Source organism: Paramisgurnus dabryanus, chromosome 1 (assembly GCF_030506205.2).
Source record: "Paramisgurnus dabryanus chromosome 1, PD_genome_1.1, whole genome shotgun sequence".
NCBI classification, from domain to species: domain Eukaryota; kingdom Metazoa; phylum Chordata; class Actinopteri; order Cypriniformes; family Cobitidae; genus Paramisgurnus; species Paramisgurnus dabryanus.
This window is the reverse complement of record NC_133337.1, coordinates 50,809,665-50,828,676: the sequence shown is the minus strand read 5'-3', so window position 1 is coordinate 50,828,676 and position 19,012 is coordinate 50,809,665. Positions and strand designations below refer to the sequence as shown.

Below are 19,012 nucleotides of genomic sequence, written 5' to 3'. Positions count from 1 at the left end.
CAACTTCCTGAACAATACTAAAACAATGAACAACTCAAAGTCAATTTACTTAAAGAGCACCAGTTATCCGATTCACAATTTTAAATTTCCTTTGGTGTGTATTAGGACATCTTAAAGGTAGGGTAACAGATTTGATCCTGAAACATTTTTAGTTATGCTGGTTAAAAGTCTCCTCACATCCTGATAGCAATCACTGTGTTCAGTTGTTTAAATGTATTTGTAAAAATTTATGTCATCTGTGAAAGGCGTAGGACCAAAAAATGTTCAACAAATCATAGATTTCGGTCCGAACGGACGTTTCCTTTTATGTCCCTCATACGTAAGCGTAATTTGAATTCCCACCGCGCAGCGAGTCCACGCAGATACCATACGTCATCGGCGCATTCACGTGCGCTCTGTCTGTAAACAGCGAGAACACCAAACTTTTCTGCTGAATTGACAACCTACACAGGAGCAACAAAACTAAATGCACCTTTTTAACAACAACAGCAAAAACTGCCTGGATCAACAAGAGCAAAAATCCAAATTAACATCAGTAACTTTACTGCTTTACCACGAGATGCAAACAGCTACAGGAGGCAAAGGGACTGAAAGGGTCGTTGCACTGTTTATTTTGGTAAGGTAGGTACGCGATATGTTTGTATTGAGATGGATTCAGATATTATACTTTGATGAAACGTTGTGTTGCTTATGAAATTTGTGTTCGTTTACGGATTAGCATAACGATATAGTTACTACGTCTACACAACCGAACGTGTGCTTAAACTAATTCTGATGTAAACCAGTTGTTTATGTTGGTTATTTTGGAAGTGTTATTCACTTTGTACTGCAAAGTTTTCTCACTGGTGAATGAGACATGAGACGTGACCGTCTGATCTGTGCGTGTTCATGTGTTTGGAAAGAGGCGTGACTTTGGAGAGCGATTTGACTTGAGGGTGGGATCGGGATTTCATTGCTAGGCGGCTACCGTTAGCATTTTTCAAAATGTGTTACCCTACCTTTAATGATATGCAAATGGTACAAATCCCAAAGTAAACAAGGAGACGAGTTATCTCTTTTCTTGGACTACAACAAACACTCGGATTGTAGACAACAGTTTACTTCCTGGGCCTGCTGACGTGGACACAAAGATCATCATCATAATTCCTCCCACTTGTGACTCATCATAGCCTGTAAGTAGTCTATGTTTTCATATTTAAAGAATTTACTACTGACTAAACCATGATTCCAACGTAAGTTATGAGCAGAGCAGAGTAGCGCTTGTGGTTTGTCGTTTCTACAATCCCAAATGCAGACATGGTTTTAACATTTTAGTATCCTTACCTTACCAATCTGTACAATCTGCTCAAGCCATGCTGGCAAAGTTAATCGATCAGCTTGGCCATCTGCATTTTCTGGATCAGATTTGGTTCGTACAGATAACGTAAAGATGATATTAACTCCTGTCAGCATTGCATTGGGAGCTTATCCTCCAAACATGGAAAGGAGCGTCACATTTCCAGCCGACGTCCGAGGTATTCAGGCCAATCACAACAGCTGGCCAATCGGAGGACACTGCGCTTTTCAGAACGATGAGCTTTGTACAAAATCAATGCATTTCAGGGAGGCAGGACATGTAGGGTATGTGGTAAATTATGTGTTTTTGAACCACTAACCAAGCGAACACATTGTATTATACCAAATACACAAAATAACATTGTTTTTAGCAGCGTAATAGGTGCTCTTTAAATAATGAATAAAACCATTTCAGTTTATTGCAGCAATTTAACTTCTTTAAGTTCAAGTGGGTTGTGCTTTTATGGAACACCAGATATGTTGATATGATGTTTGCCAATCACAAAATAAAGGAGCCCTGATAAAATTGGGAATAGATCCATTTTATTGGATAACAAAGATCTCTGATCTTCTGCAATTACATAATAACAGGATTCAATCACTTTTAGTTGCAACTATACTCTTTCACTTAAGTGCACTTAGTTTATTGTGGCCAAGTAGATTGTGGAGTCTTATTGCGCTTTTGAAATGACTGCACAGCTTAATCCTTAGATAAACAATGCAGGTGCTTTCCTAACCTGTCCCATGGAAATTTTAGTACACTTTAAAAAATGCTGGGTAATTTTCAAACCCAGCCGTTGGGTTAAAAATGCAAACGTGTTTATATTTGACCCAACAATGGGCTAAAACAAGCATAGTAAAATTACAACCCAACAGGTAGAGTTAGTCTCTTTTGGACCAAAGTGTACTCCCAGTTTATTCATTTAAATGATTTTATTGTTGATGTTCATTGATTATTATTATTAGATTATGTCAAAATATGAGGCACAGCCTAACTGCTTCACATTATTTCACATCACAACATTTTAAGGATGATCAGTTACAGGCCTCCAAGAACATCACATCAAATGCCAAAAAATAAAGCAAAATTTATCTTTTACTATGGCTTGTTACCAGAGAGTCATCTGATCTAAGTAACTTATATTCAGGAACCATATTGCTTAAAACTGGATAATAAGTTACTTTGTGTTCCTTCTTGTGTGGCTGAGCAGCTCTTAAAGTACCTCAAAGATCACAGAGAATGTACACGGCACTTTGTCTGAACCTAGGAAATCACTAACCAAGTTCAAAGCCTTCCTGGTGATACAATGTTTGAGGACAGGAGAGGTTAACCCAAGGGCAGCCAGGCCCAGCAGTACATGGAGGGTGTCAAGTTTTCCTTCAAGGAGGCTTGGACATTACACAGCTACTGTTAGATTCAATACTATTACATTTTATTCATATGGGTCTGAAATGGGTTTTTAAGATTCACATAGATGCTGGTCTCCAAGGAGAGACCTTTGTGGTAGTTTTACCACACTTTATTATTGTAGATGCTTTACATACATTTAAAATTGAAGGTGCTTAGAAGGTTCCTCACAGCGATGCCAGAGACTAGTGGTCTCCAGCATGGTGCCCGCAGGTAGATTATATAAAAAAGTATAACTTCAGATTGTGGCAGCCCTTGCTAACAAAAAAGTTGGAAACCCTAAGGACCATTTTTGGTTCCACAGAGAACCGTTTAATCAAAGGAAGTTTCTTCATATATTTTTATAATATGAAGAAACTTTTTCAAGAAAGAAATTTTAAAGTTTTTTTTATCGGACCATTCATCTAAAAATGTCATCGTGAAGCACCTTTATTTTATGTTTTGCGGTTTATGCTGAGAAAGTCACAACTACTGGGGTAGTTTACCCAAATTAATTTGATTTGTGCTCAGTTTTGTTTTTGCAACCTGCAGAATTGTTGTCAATTTAACTCCTGATTGTTTTGCATTTATGTTGACCACCATCTTTATATAAATGTGCTATATGCATAAACTTTTCCAGTAAGAATTATGACATGAAAAAAATCTTTCTGAATGTTTAACTAAATCTGGTGGATTAAGACTGTCAGCTCTAATCTTTCATGTCAAAAAATGCATAATGAACAAATCCACCTAACGATTGTTCTCTCTTTCTCTCTGTCAAAAAATATTTATCAATTATTCTATTCATTGTATAAAATAGCTTTGAATATGGACATTGTAGCACTTATCACTGCAAACTATTTCTAAATTTAAATTAGAAATTAGAAAAGTAGCACTATGATTCATCCTCACCTGAAAAGACGTGTTCAACCCTTTCAAAAGTGGTCTTGGTTTGGACGTACAGGTGTTCAGAAGTTAAACCATTGTTGCGTTGACAACCAGCCCACTGTGTTGAGTTAATAACTTCACTCCTCAGGTTCGGTCTGTTAAGAGTTGCTAATACCTCCTCACCTTCTTGCTTCCTTTTCCTTAATTAATCTCACTGCTACTGAATGTCAGCATTGAGTGCAATGTCTAATGGTACAGGTGTTTTATTTCTGTCTCTTATTCCCTCTCTATCGCTCTTGTTTCCTCCCTCAGTCTCTCTCTCTCTCTCTCTCTCTCTCTCTCTCTCTCTCTCTCTCTCTCTCTCCAACCTCACACAAATACACTGTTTCAGTCCAAGTTGAACATTAGGTCCAACCCAATGCAACATGAGTAAATGTTACAGTCATGTGATCTAAGGGGGAGGGCAGCGTGAGCGCTACTAACCTCATGGAAGCGTGAAGTTGGTTTAACATTTGCATGCTCAACCAAAAAGGTACTAACCTTACCAAATCAAAATAAAGTAAACTTGTATATTGACTGTTATACAACAAATGTTGCCAAATTTGGGCCAGTATTCTTTTGGTTTCATTCTGGTTTCTATATAGCATAAGGCTTTGTATTCATATAAGGGATAATCTCTTTCTGCAGCTGTAACAAAGGCCAGCGTCCTCTCTCATGTTATGAGCAGCATCACCCACTCAAATGAAACAACAATGTAATTCTTTGAATACGATTTTCCAATGCAATCCTTTCATTCTGTGTGCTCTATGGTTTTATAATTGGCACCAAGCATTAAAAAAGTTTCAGAAAGAGTATGGCATTAAACAGAGTATAATACCTACATATAAGTTGTTGCCTTGTTAAGTAAACACAGATTTAATTGTGTATGTTCATACTGATAGTTGTGTTGATCTGGCTTTTCATACTGCAAAAGCGAAGGTCAGTGGTTTTTATTCACACATAGTTTGCATTTTCAAATGTTTTTTTACATAAAGGATATTTTCAATCGTACAAGGGGGTTTAAAACATCTAAGTTTGTTCAGTTTTACCTCTGATGTTTAATTTTGAAAGGCACAGATTTGCATAATGTAATGAAATCTCAGGCCGATACTGGATCTCAGCTGAGATAGGAACAGGTTTGAATGCCATTCAAAAAATATGGAAATAGAGTATTGGCTATGGGTTCCCTTAACTGTTACAGTATTGTACCCAACACAACAAAACACAACCATAAAGGAGCTTAACTGAGTTAGGATTAAAATTCTAAATTCTGCACTCTGTGAGGTGCTAAAACAGTTTTGAGATTTTCGCTTTGAGTACAGTAGCCTTGTATTTTCATAGACATCTCTTGGGAAAAGTTTGCAGAATCTAAACCTTCAAAAACCAACATAGTTTTAATATTGCATTTAGATGTGTCAAACTGTGTCAAAAGTTATTTAGTTATTTATTTTTGATGATGTTCTTTTGTTAGAATGCAGAGAAAGTCTGAAGAATGATTTATTTCTTACTGAAAGCACCTGAGACAACTGCAGTCTCATTTACAGGCAAAGTCCCACTGGGCACTGACACATCAGATAAGGTGCGCTGTGAACCAACAAACAAAAAATCCATAAAACTACCTTGTTCAAATAAACCGAGGAATGAACGGGATATACCATATATTTATGTACACATGAGTGTATATTAAATAAATCTACTCTGCAAGCATAGAGTGAAAAGCAGCACAGATATTATAAACCTACTGAAGGAAATAAAACCGAAAGCAGTTTTATGTTGTTAATAGCCAATGCCAGGACTATGTGAACGTATTATGGTAACGATGGTATTATGGTAAAATATCACACAGCTTTTTCTAGTCATGCAAGTAATGTTCAGTTACTGTAGATCTGTAAAACTCTTATCTAGATAATAAAGACTTTGGTGTCAAAATGAAGAAAAGTGTGCCATCTGGTGGACAATGCCACATACCTTTTTACCAAAGATTATCGTGAGGCCAAACATGAAATAGGAATACAAATTATTTTATTATTTTTTTTAAAGATATTTTTTATATACACTGAAGCATTAGATATTTTAAGAGAGTTCGATAAATAACCATTATGAAATATTACATTGTCATGAGTTTTTTTTCTTTAGGCTTTTTTATTATTCAATGCTTTGAACAAGAAATACAAAAAGGCATTAATAACTAGGAGAATTACAAGAGAATACTGAGATTACACTCAATTTACATTCATATTCTAAACATATCAAGTAAAAAAATGAAATAAAGGAAGAGAAAGTGTAGTAGGGGGGTTTCACATTCTTAATCAAAATCCTGTAACAATGTACATAAGTATCTTGCTTTGGGACTTTTCATCCTTTTTAACGTCTCCAAATATTTAGCAAATTACTCTTTTAACAGTGTCACAAAGTGCAACAGTTTAAAGTGTTCTATTATTTATTTGAGTGGTTACTAGTGACTTTTATTTTGACGTTTTACGGAAATGAATAGTAATTCCTCTATTCCTGAAGTTCATTGGTGTTCACGGGTGTTCATTTAGTGTTGCGTGTGTTGATTGGTCAACAGTACATGTACGTGTCAATGGAAATGTAAACTTTAGCTTTACCAAAACGGTTTGAGATTTAAGGATGGAGTTGTTTTAATTATTTTATCCAAGTGGCGATTACAGCTGTTGCAATGGAGGTAAAACATTTTCGGCTAAAATATTGACTCGAGGTTTTCCTCAAGGCTATATGCTAAAAGACAACATGCATTAAGCCACGTGAAAAATACTGTAGTATACTGTTTACTATGTAAATAATGTACAATATTTTGGATATAATATTTAGGAACAATAAACCTAATAATATTTAGGATTTTTACCATAATTTACTGTAGTAAATACTAGAGTACAATACATTATGTTTTGAAATGAGAAGGCTTTGACAAGCTGTCAAAATTAATTTAATGCATGTTGTTAGAACATATTCTTATATTTATATAATTATAATCTCTGCAACATATAATTGGACAATTGGTGTAATCAGGTGTAAAATAAAAAGGACCAAAACGTGTACACTGTGATGTGTTTTTATTGTTGTATATGTAAAGTATAACTTGGTTATTATTAAAATCCTTTTTAGCAGAATATTCAGAATCTCCCTATTGACATCCAGACTGGTAAACTCTTAGGTAAGACCGCTTTTAATGTGATTTATACAAAATTCACACATACACATTTTTACACATATGGTAATTATGTTTGTGTAGATAGAATGGAGCACAGCTTTCATATCCTATATTTTTAGACCTTTTAACCTTTTTTTAAATAATATTAAAAATAACATATATTAAAAAATAATGTCTTAATAAATAAGCCAATTGCTTGACATCTGCAAATCACAAGTCACATCAAAGTCAAATTAAAGATGGATATAATTTTGTCTCCATCTTTCAGACTGGTTGGTGGACAGGAGACACTGCACGCTCAAATGGCAAACTGCAGTTATGGCCATTAGAGAGAAAATCAATGCTGCCATTCAGGATATGCCAGAAAATGAGGAAATCAAAGAACTGCTCTCTGGATCATGTAAAATATGTTTATTTGTTGTGTGACTTTCATTATTTTCCTTTAGTAGTTTTTATTAAATCTATAAAAAGTTTTGTTTTTGCAGATATTCATTATTTCCATTGCTTACGAATAATCGAAATACTGAAACGAACAGAAGCTTCCACCAAAAATATTTTTGGCAGATATTCATCACAAAGAATGAAGGTGATGCTGCACCCCTCTTTTTTGTTTCTTTTTTTTATTGCATAGCATGTGCTGCATTATGTAAATGTAGTATGTAAATAATATATGCTTTATGCATTTTCATTAGGATTGGCAAGAGATAGTGTCCGACTATGAAAAAGAGAGTGTCTATTTAGGTAAGTCAGAATTTCCTCTTGAATATTTAGTTAAATAACCCAAAAGCAGTTGTGAATTGTGCACGTGTGTTTTTATCCTAGCTGAAGTGGCCAGTCTTTTGGTTCGTAATGTAAGTTATGAAGGTCCGGCTTTAAGAAAGCAAGTATCTAAAGCTCAGCAGCTACAGCAGGAACTGAGCCGGCGAGAACTGGAGTGTCAGAGCGGCGCTGCAGATATGAAGGACCGTTTTTATGAGGCCTGTAAACAATACGGTATAAAGGTGAGATGACAAGGTTAATTCAGTTACAGTACTTCAAAATGTCAGTTTTCCTTTACTGATAATGTACATTTTATTTAATGTTTAACAAAGATTACCAATACTGACTTGTGACTGTTGTACAGGGGGAAAACGTGGCAAGGGAGTTACAAGCACTTGTTAAAGATCTGCCTGTGGTTTTAGAGAAAACTGGTAAAAAGGCAGCCTGCCTGGAAGAAGCTATACAGTTTTACACAGCCTTTACTAACTTTGTCTCTGACTGGTAAGTTTCAATAACCACAAGTTAACCATTATTTGTATCTAACTGTATATGTAAACGCCTGTCATATGTTTCCATTTTTTTTAGGTCTGAGGAAGTTTTGCCTTTGTTGAGGTTTGTCCAGAAGAAAGGAAACACAACTGTGTATGAATGGAAAACAGGAAATGTACCCACGGTTATAGAGAGACCTGTGATGGAGGAAGCCCCACCTGATGTTGTCACAGAAGAGACAGTGAGTCGAAAAACTCTGTCCCATTTTTGTTATGACCTCTTTCTAGAATTGATCTCACATTCCTCTGCAGATTGACTGGGGTGACATTAACAGCGGTGCTGGGACGGAGGAGGTGAATTTTGGGATCACTGTTGAAGATGGTGTGGACTGGGGCATTAGTCTCGAGTCTGGCACTGAGGTAAAAGACGTAGGGATTTCTCAGTTTTAGCTTTTTGAATATCACAGATCCAAAGCTCTCATGATGTAGACCCAAGACTGTTAACTTATTAACTTTAGGAAACTGGTGGTATTGACTGGGGGGATACAGAATCTACCCCTGTGGAAATCGAAGTTGTGGATGTGGGCACAGACTGTAAGTGTTTTTGTATTTACTGAATATATATTTTTATTTACTGTATTTTACAACCATATTTATGTTTGTAGGGTTTTTGGTGAATCTAGAAAAAATGCTGTACCAAAAGATCACTATATATATTAAGATAGTTAAAGGGATACTCCAGCCAAATATCAAAATTACCCTGTGATTCACTCACTCTAAAGCAATTCGAGATACATATTATCCATCAACTTTCAGACAAGCACATTTGGAGTTATTTTAGTTAATGTCCTTGCTCTTCCAAGCTTTAAAATGGTAGAAAACAGGGACCTAAACTTCTGACTTTAAACCTTCATCCTTTACAGAGGTAATCCACATGGCTTTGAAGGGATAATAAAGGTCTTCTGTGGGTAATCGATGTGATTTTATAAGAAAAATATCCGGATTTCATAACTAACTGTAATAACTAGTGATGCACCGATGTATCGGCCGCCGATATTTATCGGCCGATTTTTGATGAATTTGAAACCATCGGCATATCGGCAATAGCACGAGAAAGGCCGATACCGATTGTTTATTAATTAACTGCATAAAGAAATCCATTATATGTAAAAAATAAGTTAATGTCGTTAATAAAATAAATGCTGAATAGCAAAAACCACCTTTGAAGGTTGTCATGTTGTCTTATTATATTTGTTTTAGCTTAATTTGTGCCTCTCTTATTATGTTGGTCAGTTGAATGTTAATTAGATCCAATCCGTGTTCAGGTAAAAATAATTTGATGCAGAAATAAACTAGATAATAGACCAACTGTATAGTATTGTATACAAGTGTTTAATATCGGTATCGGCCAAGAGTTGTCTGTTTAAATCGGTATCGGTATCGGCCCAAAAAAATCCTATCGGTGCATCCCTAGTAATAACACCTTCTTGGAATCACGCGTGAGTTTTAGCTTAGTGAGTAGGGTGGTCTTTCTTTTTTTACTTTTAAAGTTCATGCTCCCACCCCACCACTATGTTTATATAAATAAAAAATAACATAAAAAATATTAATTAATATTTAGAGGTTGCTCAAGACCTTTTGAAGTTTAACACATTCGCCTATTATGTGATACTTTGTGCTAAAATGTATAATTGTTTAACAATATATGGCATCAATGGACTTATTTGACCATGCTCCATGCAATTAAATCCCCTGTTTTAGTGTATGTAATATGTATTTCAAAGAACGCTTCAATGTGAATGAAACACAATAGACAATATACACTGAGACAATGGCTGAGGTAACACAAAGCAAGTCCGCTATATGGTTACTCGGATCAGAAGAGACTGAAATAACTGGAACAAAGTTACCCCAAAGAAGCAGGTTTTATGATGTGCATTTTTTAATGGGACAGTTTTTGCAAATATATGTGATTTCGGAAATATTCAAAGGCTTTGAGCAACCTCTAGATATTGTAGGAACAATTCAAAATTTTGCACAGTGTGTTTTTATTGATATCCTAACACATTTAGGGGGTGAGAGTTGAACATTTCAACAACAACAAAGATTTGACACATTATAAGGACCACCAGGGTTTGTTGCCAAAGGTTCGTTGCGCAGTGAGTCCAAGATGGCAAGCTAGTTATGATTAGAGATGCAACGATATATCGGCCAATAATCGGTATCTGACAATAAAAAAAATCCCGCTATAAGCTTTAGTAACAGCCGATAGTCATGGCCGATATATCCTAAAGAGTCAATCTTAAGAGTACAGAAAAATGCAATGAATATGAGCTCTGTACATAGAAAATGTAAAGAAACATCACTAGTTTAATGGTCATTATATGAATGAATAACATAATAACATAAAAAATGAATTTTAAGAAGTTAGTTAATGCAAGTTAATGTAACCACCAAAACTATTGGTATCTGCAGATATCAGTCGGAACAATTGGCTATGGGTGGAATCATTTTATTTCAGTCCATTTCTAGTGTAAATAGTTTATAAAGTATTAAAATATGGACATTTTTCTTACAATATCGTATCGATGACCCGCAAAAGACCTTTATTAACCCCTAGGAGCCGCGTGGATTACTTCTGTAATTCTGTGATACATTAAATGAGATGTACTTTTTTGGCCTTCAAAGTCAGAAGTTGTTGACCCCTGATCCCTGTTTTCTCCTAGCCTGGGTGCCAGCCGAACTTAGCCCCGCCCACAACATTTCAGGTCAAAATCTGACTAAATTAAGTATGACAATGTCAGGCTAGTTTTCTCCCATTATAAGATGGGGTATCGCTTTAAATAGGGTAATTGGAACCCCTATCATTTATAATGTTGTACACATTCCTCACACTTTCATATTCATTTAATGAAATATTTTGGCTGACCGATTACTTATAGCTACTAATAGGAGTGTAATAGTCTTATCTAAACACATTTAAGCATTTCTCCTAAATAAGTACAATCTAAGCGAGGAAAGTCAATCAGATTTTCTTTTGGGCCTGCTGATGGGTCTTAATATTTTGCAAGGTAATGTAAGGTCAAATGTTTTGTTGTCAGGTCCTGATGGTGTTGCCAGAGGTGAGGATGCTCTGTCTCTTCTGGAAAACTCCCAGACTCGTGGCCAGTTTATTGATGAGCTGATGGAGGTACAATAGCTCGCTTCTACTACTACAACCAGTGCTTGACTGATCTGATTTGCTGTATAGATGGTTTCATCAGATGCACATGCATTATCACCGTTCTGTAAAAATATTACATTGATATCTTTAATATTAATTGAGTAAGATCATGTCAAAGATTGAAATCAATGATTAAAATCAAACTTTGATGCTCATTATTAGATTGATACTTCAGCCTAAATTTACAGGCAGGGTCACAATTATAAAGAAATTGAACCAAACTGTGCCTTTACCTGTGCATTAGTTGGAAGTTTTCCTGTGTCAGCGACTGAGTGAGATGAATGAAGAAGGTGATGTGGTGTCCATGAGTCAGTTCCAGCTCGCCCCCTCAGTAATCCAGGCTCAGACTCCAGAGCGAGTACAGGCCATGCTGAGAGAGTTACGTGACCTGCTAAATGAACTTACCTTACAACGAATGCAGCACCTCTTTATGATCCAGGCATCACCACGGTAATTATGCACCCCCAAATTTTTTACACACTTACTAGGATTCAAACATCCTTATTGTTTACATGTTTTTTTGTTTCTTCTTGCTAATATGAATATGTCAGTGACCTTCGCATGCCTTTTATAATTCGAGCGCAGGAATCGCACATTCACTGGTGTTTTCTGTGTGTTTGTCTCAGTTATGTAGAGCGTGTGTCTGAATTACTGCGACAGAAAATTAAGCAGGCAGATATCTTACTGCTAAAGAGTAGGACGATGGCCGAAAAACAGCAGGAGGCCCTTGAGGAACAGGCTAAGTTGGAGCCCCGCATTGATCTGCTGGCTGCCCGCACAAAGGAACTACAGAAACTGGTACAGCAATCTATTATAATATGTTCACAAATTTGTTTTAGTACTACTGTATCATAAAACTTTGTAGTGGTAATGTAGTGGCATGTGGTATGATCACTTCCTTGCTTACTTCTCTACAAAAGTGAAATTAGCATCTTGGCAAATGTTTCCTGTTTTGTGTAAATTGAACAAATGCTTGTCAGTTTGTCAGAGGTTAATGTTCGACTATAAACTCTGCTGTTGTCTTTTAAATAATTTATTCCTGTAAAATATTGTCTGAAGAGAAATGGTTGAATTAAATGCCAAGGAAAGCTTCTGGTTAAACATCATGGTAAACCTAACTTGTCAAAAGGAAAATGATCAGACTAGTCAAGAAAACAAATGATCATTTTTCTCTTTCACACACACAGATTGAAGCTGACATCTCAAAACGATACAACAACCGGCCCGTCAACCTCATGGGTGTACATGTGTGACCAAGAAGAGATTGGGTCTCATTCACCAAGCATGCATACGCACAAATTTGTTTGTACAATGTGCGTAAAGACGTTTTAACTTACAAATCATGATTCAACAAAAACTTTTATACTAAAATGTATTTGAAATGTATGCAAATGTATGTAAGAAAAACTTGGACCACATGTACGAAATAATCATGAACAAGAAAAAAGAACCCTATAATATATATCTGTGTTATATATTTTATATTTATGTGGTCTAAGTTGTTCTTATGTTTTTTGCATACATTTAAAATACATTTTAGTATAAAAGTTTTTGTTGAATCATGATTTTTAAGTTAAAACGTCTGCACATTTTACGAATAAATTTGTGCGTACGCATGCTTAGTGAATGAGACCCATTTACTTTTCCACAGATCATTTCATTTAAAAAATAAATGTTTTTTTCTCATTTAAATTGTGTGAGCTATTGTTTTGTTGTGATTCCTGTTTGTAATGGAATAAAATGTTTGAGTATTTATTGAAGGCTGTAAATTTTGAATAAATTATGTTTAAAGAGGCAAGAGTTTAAAAGGATAGTTCACTCCAAAATGAAAATTGTCATTGTCGGTCACCATCCACTCCCATAGTAACCACAAAACCCTTCAAGTAAAAAAAAACGTGTTAAATAACTCGACTTGTGTCATATATTTTAAGTGTCCTGAAGACATTTACTCTTTTTCTTGTCGCAGTTGTTTCAGTTACACATTATTTAAAAGTAAACATCTTAAAACTGCCTAAACAATAAAGTGCACTGAATGAAAGACATTGGTAAAAACTTTCATCATATAATGGATATTTTGTTTTCACCCAACATTTTTATATGCCTTCAGGACACTTGAAATATACAGCATGAGTCTGTTTATCACCTTTGGGTCCTTGTGAAGCTTAAAGGGTTTTCTGGTTACTACAGCAGTGGATGGGGACCCAAGCGGTCATCATCCACTCCGATAGTAACCATAAAACCCTAAAGATATTTTTTAAATCCGTTTGGTTTCTGGAGAACAAAGAAATACATCAAAGTAAATAATGACAAAGTCTTTGTTTTTGGGTGAACTGTCGCTTTAAAAAATATAATTGATGGCCTTGTTATTTGAATATCTTTAATATTTAATTTTTAGATCAGAGTTTCAATTTTATCAAGTATTACCACTCCTGTGGTTATTTGAAAAATAATCACAATGTTTTCTTCCATTTTACACTTGTAAACCTAAAATTAAAGTAATCTATTTTTTTAATCATAATTTATACAAAAAAATATTTTTACTGTTTTAGTAAATACACCTCAACACAACTGTAGGCATCTAATCATTATTGAACCCTAATGCTTCTTTGTTTTGCCCTGGAGCCGCTGTATTAATCACATGGCTGAAACACATTATGCTCACAAGATTGAAGATCTAATGGCAGTAATCTTTACACACCCCCTACATCAAGACAAGGCAGCAACTGTAAAGGACCACAATTCAATTTCAGACACGTGTCTAAAAACACATTTTGCATGCATTGGCATTAAATAGGCTGTGTTGATCATGGTGACATTTAACCACTTATTACTTCCCTATAGCTTAGCTGGTATATTAATGGGCATTTGGAAATAGGCTACACATACTGATAAAATGCATATCCTAAACGCATTGTAAGAGGCTTTGGATAAGCGTCTGACAAATGCATAAATGTACCAGAGTATTATCTTTGACATTCAATATTGGTTTTTAAAATCAAAAAGCCATCCTCCAGATTTACACATGCATGCATGCACGCGCACCCATCCTCTCCCCCCCTTCGCCTCTGATGAAGCTATGATAAGTAGAGGGTTGCATTCTGCCCAATCATTGCCTTCACCATCAATCAGACCAGACAGACCCCTGTTTACTGACACAAACGCCTCAAACAGCAGCCATTACAAACACTTTGTTTTCCTCCTAGTAGACAAGACTGGAATAATAAAACACAGATCCAAGCCTTTATCAAATAATCCTTTACCCACTCGAAATATCCTCATGCTGATAAAAAGCCCAAATTGTCACTCAATGACGAATCTAATTTCTTTTTGCAGCTGAAAGCTCCAGATCTTTCCCTTCTTATGCGTTTATTTAAAAAATCCTCTCGTCCCTACAATGGGCAGATGCTGAGAGGCGATGGCCAGGGTAGGACACAGACTGCTGTGGCCCAGAAGGTTAAGGTTGCCAAGACAACTGGCCCAGCACCCCTGCTGTTGTCACTCCGCCTGTGTCGCTCAGTCATTGATTCTCTCCATCTCACCAGCTCTCCACATGCGCCTCGCATTGTTCTCAATGGCCCTCATTGAGCAGGCATTATACAGGATAATACACCTACCATCTTTCTCACATCTATTTTACCCCTTCCATAGCGTGTCATATAAATAATCAAAACATATAATTAACAAAGATGATTAAAATTGTGCAACTCTAATACCAATCGACATTCATTTTTCATTATTTAATAACAAAAGAACTACATACATAAAGCTATGTTGTCATAAAGAACATCATCAAATAAAAAGTACATTGAAAATACAATGTGAATAACTCTATGACTTTTCTTGCGCACTGATATATCCTGAAATCCTATGGATCCATTAAATACAAAATATTAAAAAAAGACGTTCACAAAGACACATCATTAATATCTAAACATTTGATTCATCAACTGTGCTCATAGCACCCAGAGGCCTTCGTGAATGCAACATTCGGACTTATCTGGAATTGCTAAATGGCATTTTAACATAAGTAACGCCACAACGGTCAGTAGCCAAATTACTATTGCGAGAGACGATCGTGACACTCTCTGAAGACTGTCAAAGCACAGCATTTTACTAGAGTTTAATTATAAGTCACAACGAATAAGGCTAGTTTAACTGAGAACACGAAACTGATATCAACTAACCAACCATACGATTCAATTCTGGTCCATCATATCTAAGTGCTGACTGTTTGATCTGGAGCTTGGTAGACTATGAACTCTAGACTCATATTGGCCTGAGAGTGAAGGTTTCTTTCTCAGCCTCTTGGCTTCATTCTGCAGTTTCTGTCGGATGTAGCCCTTGATCTCCGCATCGGTCTTGCCAGGAAAGAAATACTGCACAGTTCCTGTAAAGAAATTACAATATAAATCTTAATAAATAGTGCATCAAACATATCAGTGATGAAAATACCAGAAAGCATCTTACTCAGGATTGCCTGAATTTCTTCAGTGGGAAGGGCAGGTTTGGGTTGGCCTCTCTTGTTGTACACGACTCCAGATATGGAGTGAGAAGCTAGACATTCTCGCTCATAGAGTCCACGGAGCAGGTCATTGGTCAGTTTCTGGGCAGTGGTTCCTGTGTTACACCTCTCCAAAAGTTCAGGGGTGATGAACTGAGAGTAAACCAACCAACATTTATAAATATAACAAAATATTCTGTATGTTAAATTTAACCAGAAATTTATTTTTTTTAAATGTTACCTCTGTAAAGAGCCCATCCTTCTGAGGATTCTGGGTCTCATTAGGTTTCTGTGTTCCTGGAACCCGGTTTAGCCATTTCCCATTCACAACAGCTGGAGTAGACGGCATGTCTGCTATTAAAGCATCCGCCGCAGCAGGCACCTGTGCCACGGCAGAAGAAACTGAAAGAGAGGACCCATTGTCCCCATTTAACCCCATCTGGGTCTTCTCAATGAGAACTTCCAGGTTTCTGGCCAGCTTTCCACATGCTATAGTGAGTCAATCAACAGTACATTAAGTTATAAAGCCAGACAAATGTTGAAAAAAGCATTTAAACAGAAAATAGACAATTACAAAGAAATCTAAATAAACGAAAAGACATTTACCTGTAAGGCACCTAAGTTGTTCTTTCAAGTCCTCCATTTCCCTCTGCATGCATAAGACCATGGCAATGAGCTCCTTCTTCGAATAAGACTGTAAATAATGAGCCTCCTGCCATCATATAAAGTACACAAGCTCACGTCTAGACTGTCAACAAGCAAATGCCCTGAATACTAAGTGAAGATGTGGCCACAAGTGGCTCTCGTACCTCAAACTCAGAAGCTGGTGGACTGTCAGTGTAGAGGTCTGCGGAAGAACAATCCAGCTCATTAACCTGTCATGACAAGAAAGAGTCCTAATATTCTCTATTTACCCAAATCAGGTGTCAGTGAACTTAGGTAACCCTGCAAAAATTCAAACCATATTTTGACAGTAAATATTGATTGCTTATTGTTGGCTGGCTCCTTGAAAGTCAAGTTGAATCTTATTCGTAAGTTACTTTGTATAAAAGTGCCTACTTACTAAATGAAGAAATTTTAATATTTTATATTAAATACTAATAAAATAAAACTGGGCACTTTGTCGTCATAGTTTGACAGTGATCTCATATCAGGTCATTTTAACAAATGGTGGTCAGTTTTTTAAGGGCACCACCCAATATTTAATAAAAATGAGATGGTTTCAAACTTTATAAACTTTCAGTTGCACGTTTTTTAAAAATACCACTTTAAAGCAATGACGTACATGCCCTTTAAGAGAAATGATAACGAGGCTTTAGTTATGGAGGACGCCTGATGAGGTTTCGATCAAATGGTGTATTGTACCATGCTTTACCCCATTGTTCTCCATTAGCGGACAGGCATGGCTGCCTGCCCTGCCTCACGCCACTGTTGCGGGTATCAGTCTACAGCCTGACGGCGTTTTACCGAAAAAGTGTAGCAGTCACACAACAACAGTAAATTATCAACAGGATTGTTGAGTAAAATGTTGATAACAACCGACGAGGACACATTCAAAACAGAAACATTTTGCGCTTCATTTCCTTTGCCACAATGCATCAAAAATAAAGATTAAACGCACGTAGAAGTAAAAGTACAAACCTTCATATCTAACTTCTGAAGACCGGTATCGGCTGATATATTTTCCTCTGTTTTCTCTTTGGCAGGATACATTTTTCTCCGTTTCTGTGCACCGTTCTGTTGGACAGTTGGGTTGACATGATAGTAATTTTTGTTGGGATCAAATAAATTATGGCATTAACAGTTACAAACAAACATTCAAAACACATATACATCGATCATCTTACACTAAAAACGTCCGGTTTTTGTTCCTCTTCCTCATCTTCTTCATTTTCGTAGTCAAGAATACGTTGGGCTTTTGTTTTCCTTCTCATTTCTCTCCCATTATTTCATTTGCGAGCGAGAAAAAGAGGCTCCGCTCTGCATAATGCAGTTACGCTCTATTATACTGAAAATAAGACTATCCCCCCTATTATGAGACTTGAACGCTATTACACGCTGTCGATATAACGATAGCAACAACTGTGTTGCGATTGTCGTACTTCAGTTCAAATACTTGAGTGAATCCATGAAGAAGAGACTTTACGGAAATTACACAGACACATTTGAAGCAAACGCACCGGAGCGTAACGTGGCACGAGCTCGAGTCCCGTCTCGAGCGAATCTAACGGCAGATCCACAGAACAACAGGAAATCCCTTGCAAAAAATTTTACCATGGTAACCCTGGTTTCCGCCAAAATACCCTAGTTAGTACTGTCACAGAGTAACTGCGGTTCAAGTATGATACATTAACGTAGGATATCATTTAACGTGCGAGATACTTTCATAACAATTTTTATTGAATATTTTTTTATGTTAATTAGTGGTGGAAAATACTAAGGTACCAGATTTATTGCTGTCGTAACAACAGTAACGTTAATTGATATGTTTGCGGAAACTGGTTACCATGGTAAATATTTTCAAGGGGTGTCATTATAAATCATATTTCCATAATTTAAAAAAATGCAGATCAAGGTATTTAAAGGGGTATTTCCAGCGGTGTTTTTGTGGGTATTTTTATCTGTAGCCTTTAGAAATACGTTTACAAAATATTTATCCTGATGATTAAGAAAGTTAGATTCGTCGTGCACTTTTAAGAAAGGTTCCCTGAGGCGTCAACAAAATAATGTCTATTACTTTGCAATCACCCAACTGTGGAGAATCACTCACTTTAATCTAAGTAATTAAAAGACAAATTTTAAAGGGTTACTTTAACTCCAAAAATACCCCCAAACACCAAAGTTACTACAATAAACTCTAGTAACTTAATAGGGGGTAGTATTATTAGCCACCAAAAATACATAAACAGTAGCAGTAAATAAACACCTGTGGTATTTTTCTACATCCCTTTTCATGATAAATACTTGAGTCTTTAAAGTCTCTTATATTCAATTACAACTTTTGTATTTTGTATTAGTCCACTCACATGAGGGGGTAGACTTCTTAATGAGCCATGCATATGCCATAAAGTTGTGCACACTACATAGTGCACAGATACACTATTTAGGTCAACTGCAATCACACAGACTGATGTTTATACCAGTAGCGTTTCCTGGAATAAAAAGACCTTCTCTGAAATATTTTTGACTGATTCATGTGATCATGCGAACCAAATGAGAG

General features: G+C 36.2%; 2 protein-coding genes across 3 annotated transcripts; one reads left to right on the top strand and one right to left on the bottom strand.

The window, feature by feature from the left end:
- The first annotated feature begins 6,181 nt into the window (after positions 1-6,181).
- On the top strand, positions 6,182-12,983 carry cdk5rap3 (CDK5 regulatory subunit associated protein 3). 2 transcript variants are annotated; one of them, XM_065262708.2, is made up of 14 exons: positions 6,182-6,335; positions 6,779-6,824; positions 7,090-7,221; positions 7,307-7,407; positions 7,514-7,562; positions 7,644-7,822; positions 7,945-8,081; positions 8,166-8,310; positions 8,381-8,488; positions 8,587-8,662; positions 11,170-11,258; positions 11,536-11,741; positions 11,918-12,089; positions 12,479-12,983. In XM_065262708.2, exons 1-14 carry the CDS (start codon positions 6,330-6,332, stop codon positions 12,542-12,544), a joined length of 1,512 nt encoding a protein of 503 aa, XP_065118780.2. In that variant the 5' UTR covers positions 6,182-6,329; the 3' UTR covers positions 12,545-12,983. The 2 variants fall into 2 exon arrangements, with proteins under 2 accessions (XP_065118780.2, XP_065118779.2); XM_065262707.2 differs by having other exon boundaries at positions 6,776-6,824.
- A 2,026-nt stretch (positions 12,984-15,009) lies between these two features.
- Positions 15,010-18,062, bottom strand: LOC135744550 (BEN domain-containing protein 6). Its single transcript, XM_065262760.2, has 7 exons — positions 17,640-18,062; positions 17,434-17,529; positions 16,602-16,667; positions 16,399-16,504; positions 16,034-16,281; positions 15,759-15,945; positions 15,010-15,678 (listed from the first exon to the last, which is right to left on the bottom strand). Exons 1-7 carry the CDS (start codon positions 17,724-17,726, stop codon positions 15,488-15,490), a joined length of 981 nt encoding a protein of 326 aa, XP_065118832.1. The 5' UTR covers positions 17,727-18,062; the 3' UTR covers positions 15,010-15,487.
- Positions 18,063-19,012: the final 950 nt, after the last annotated feature.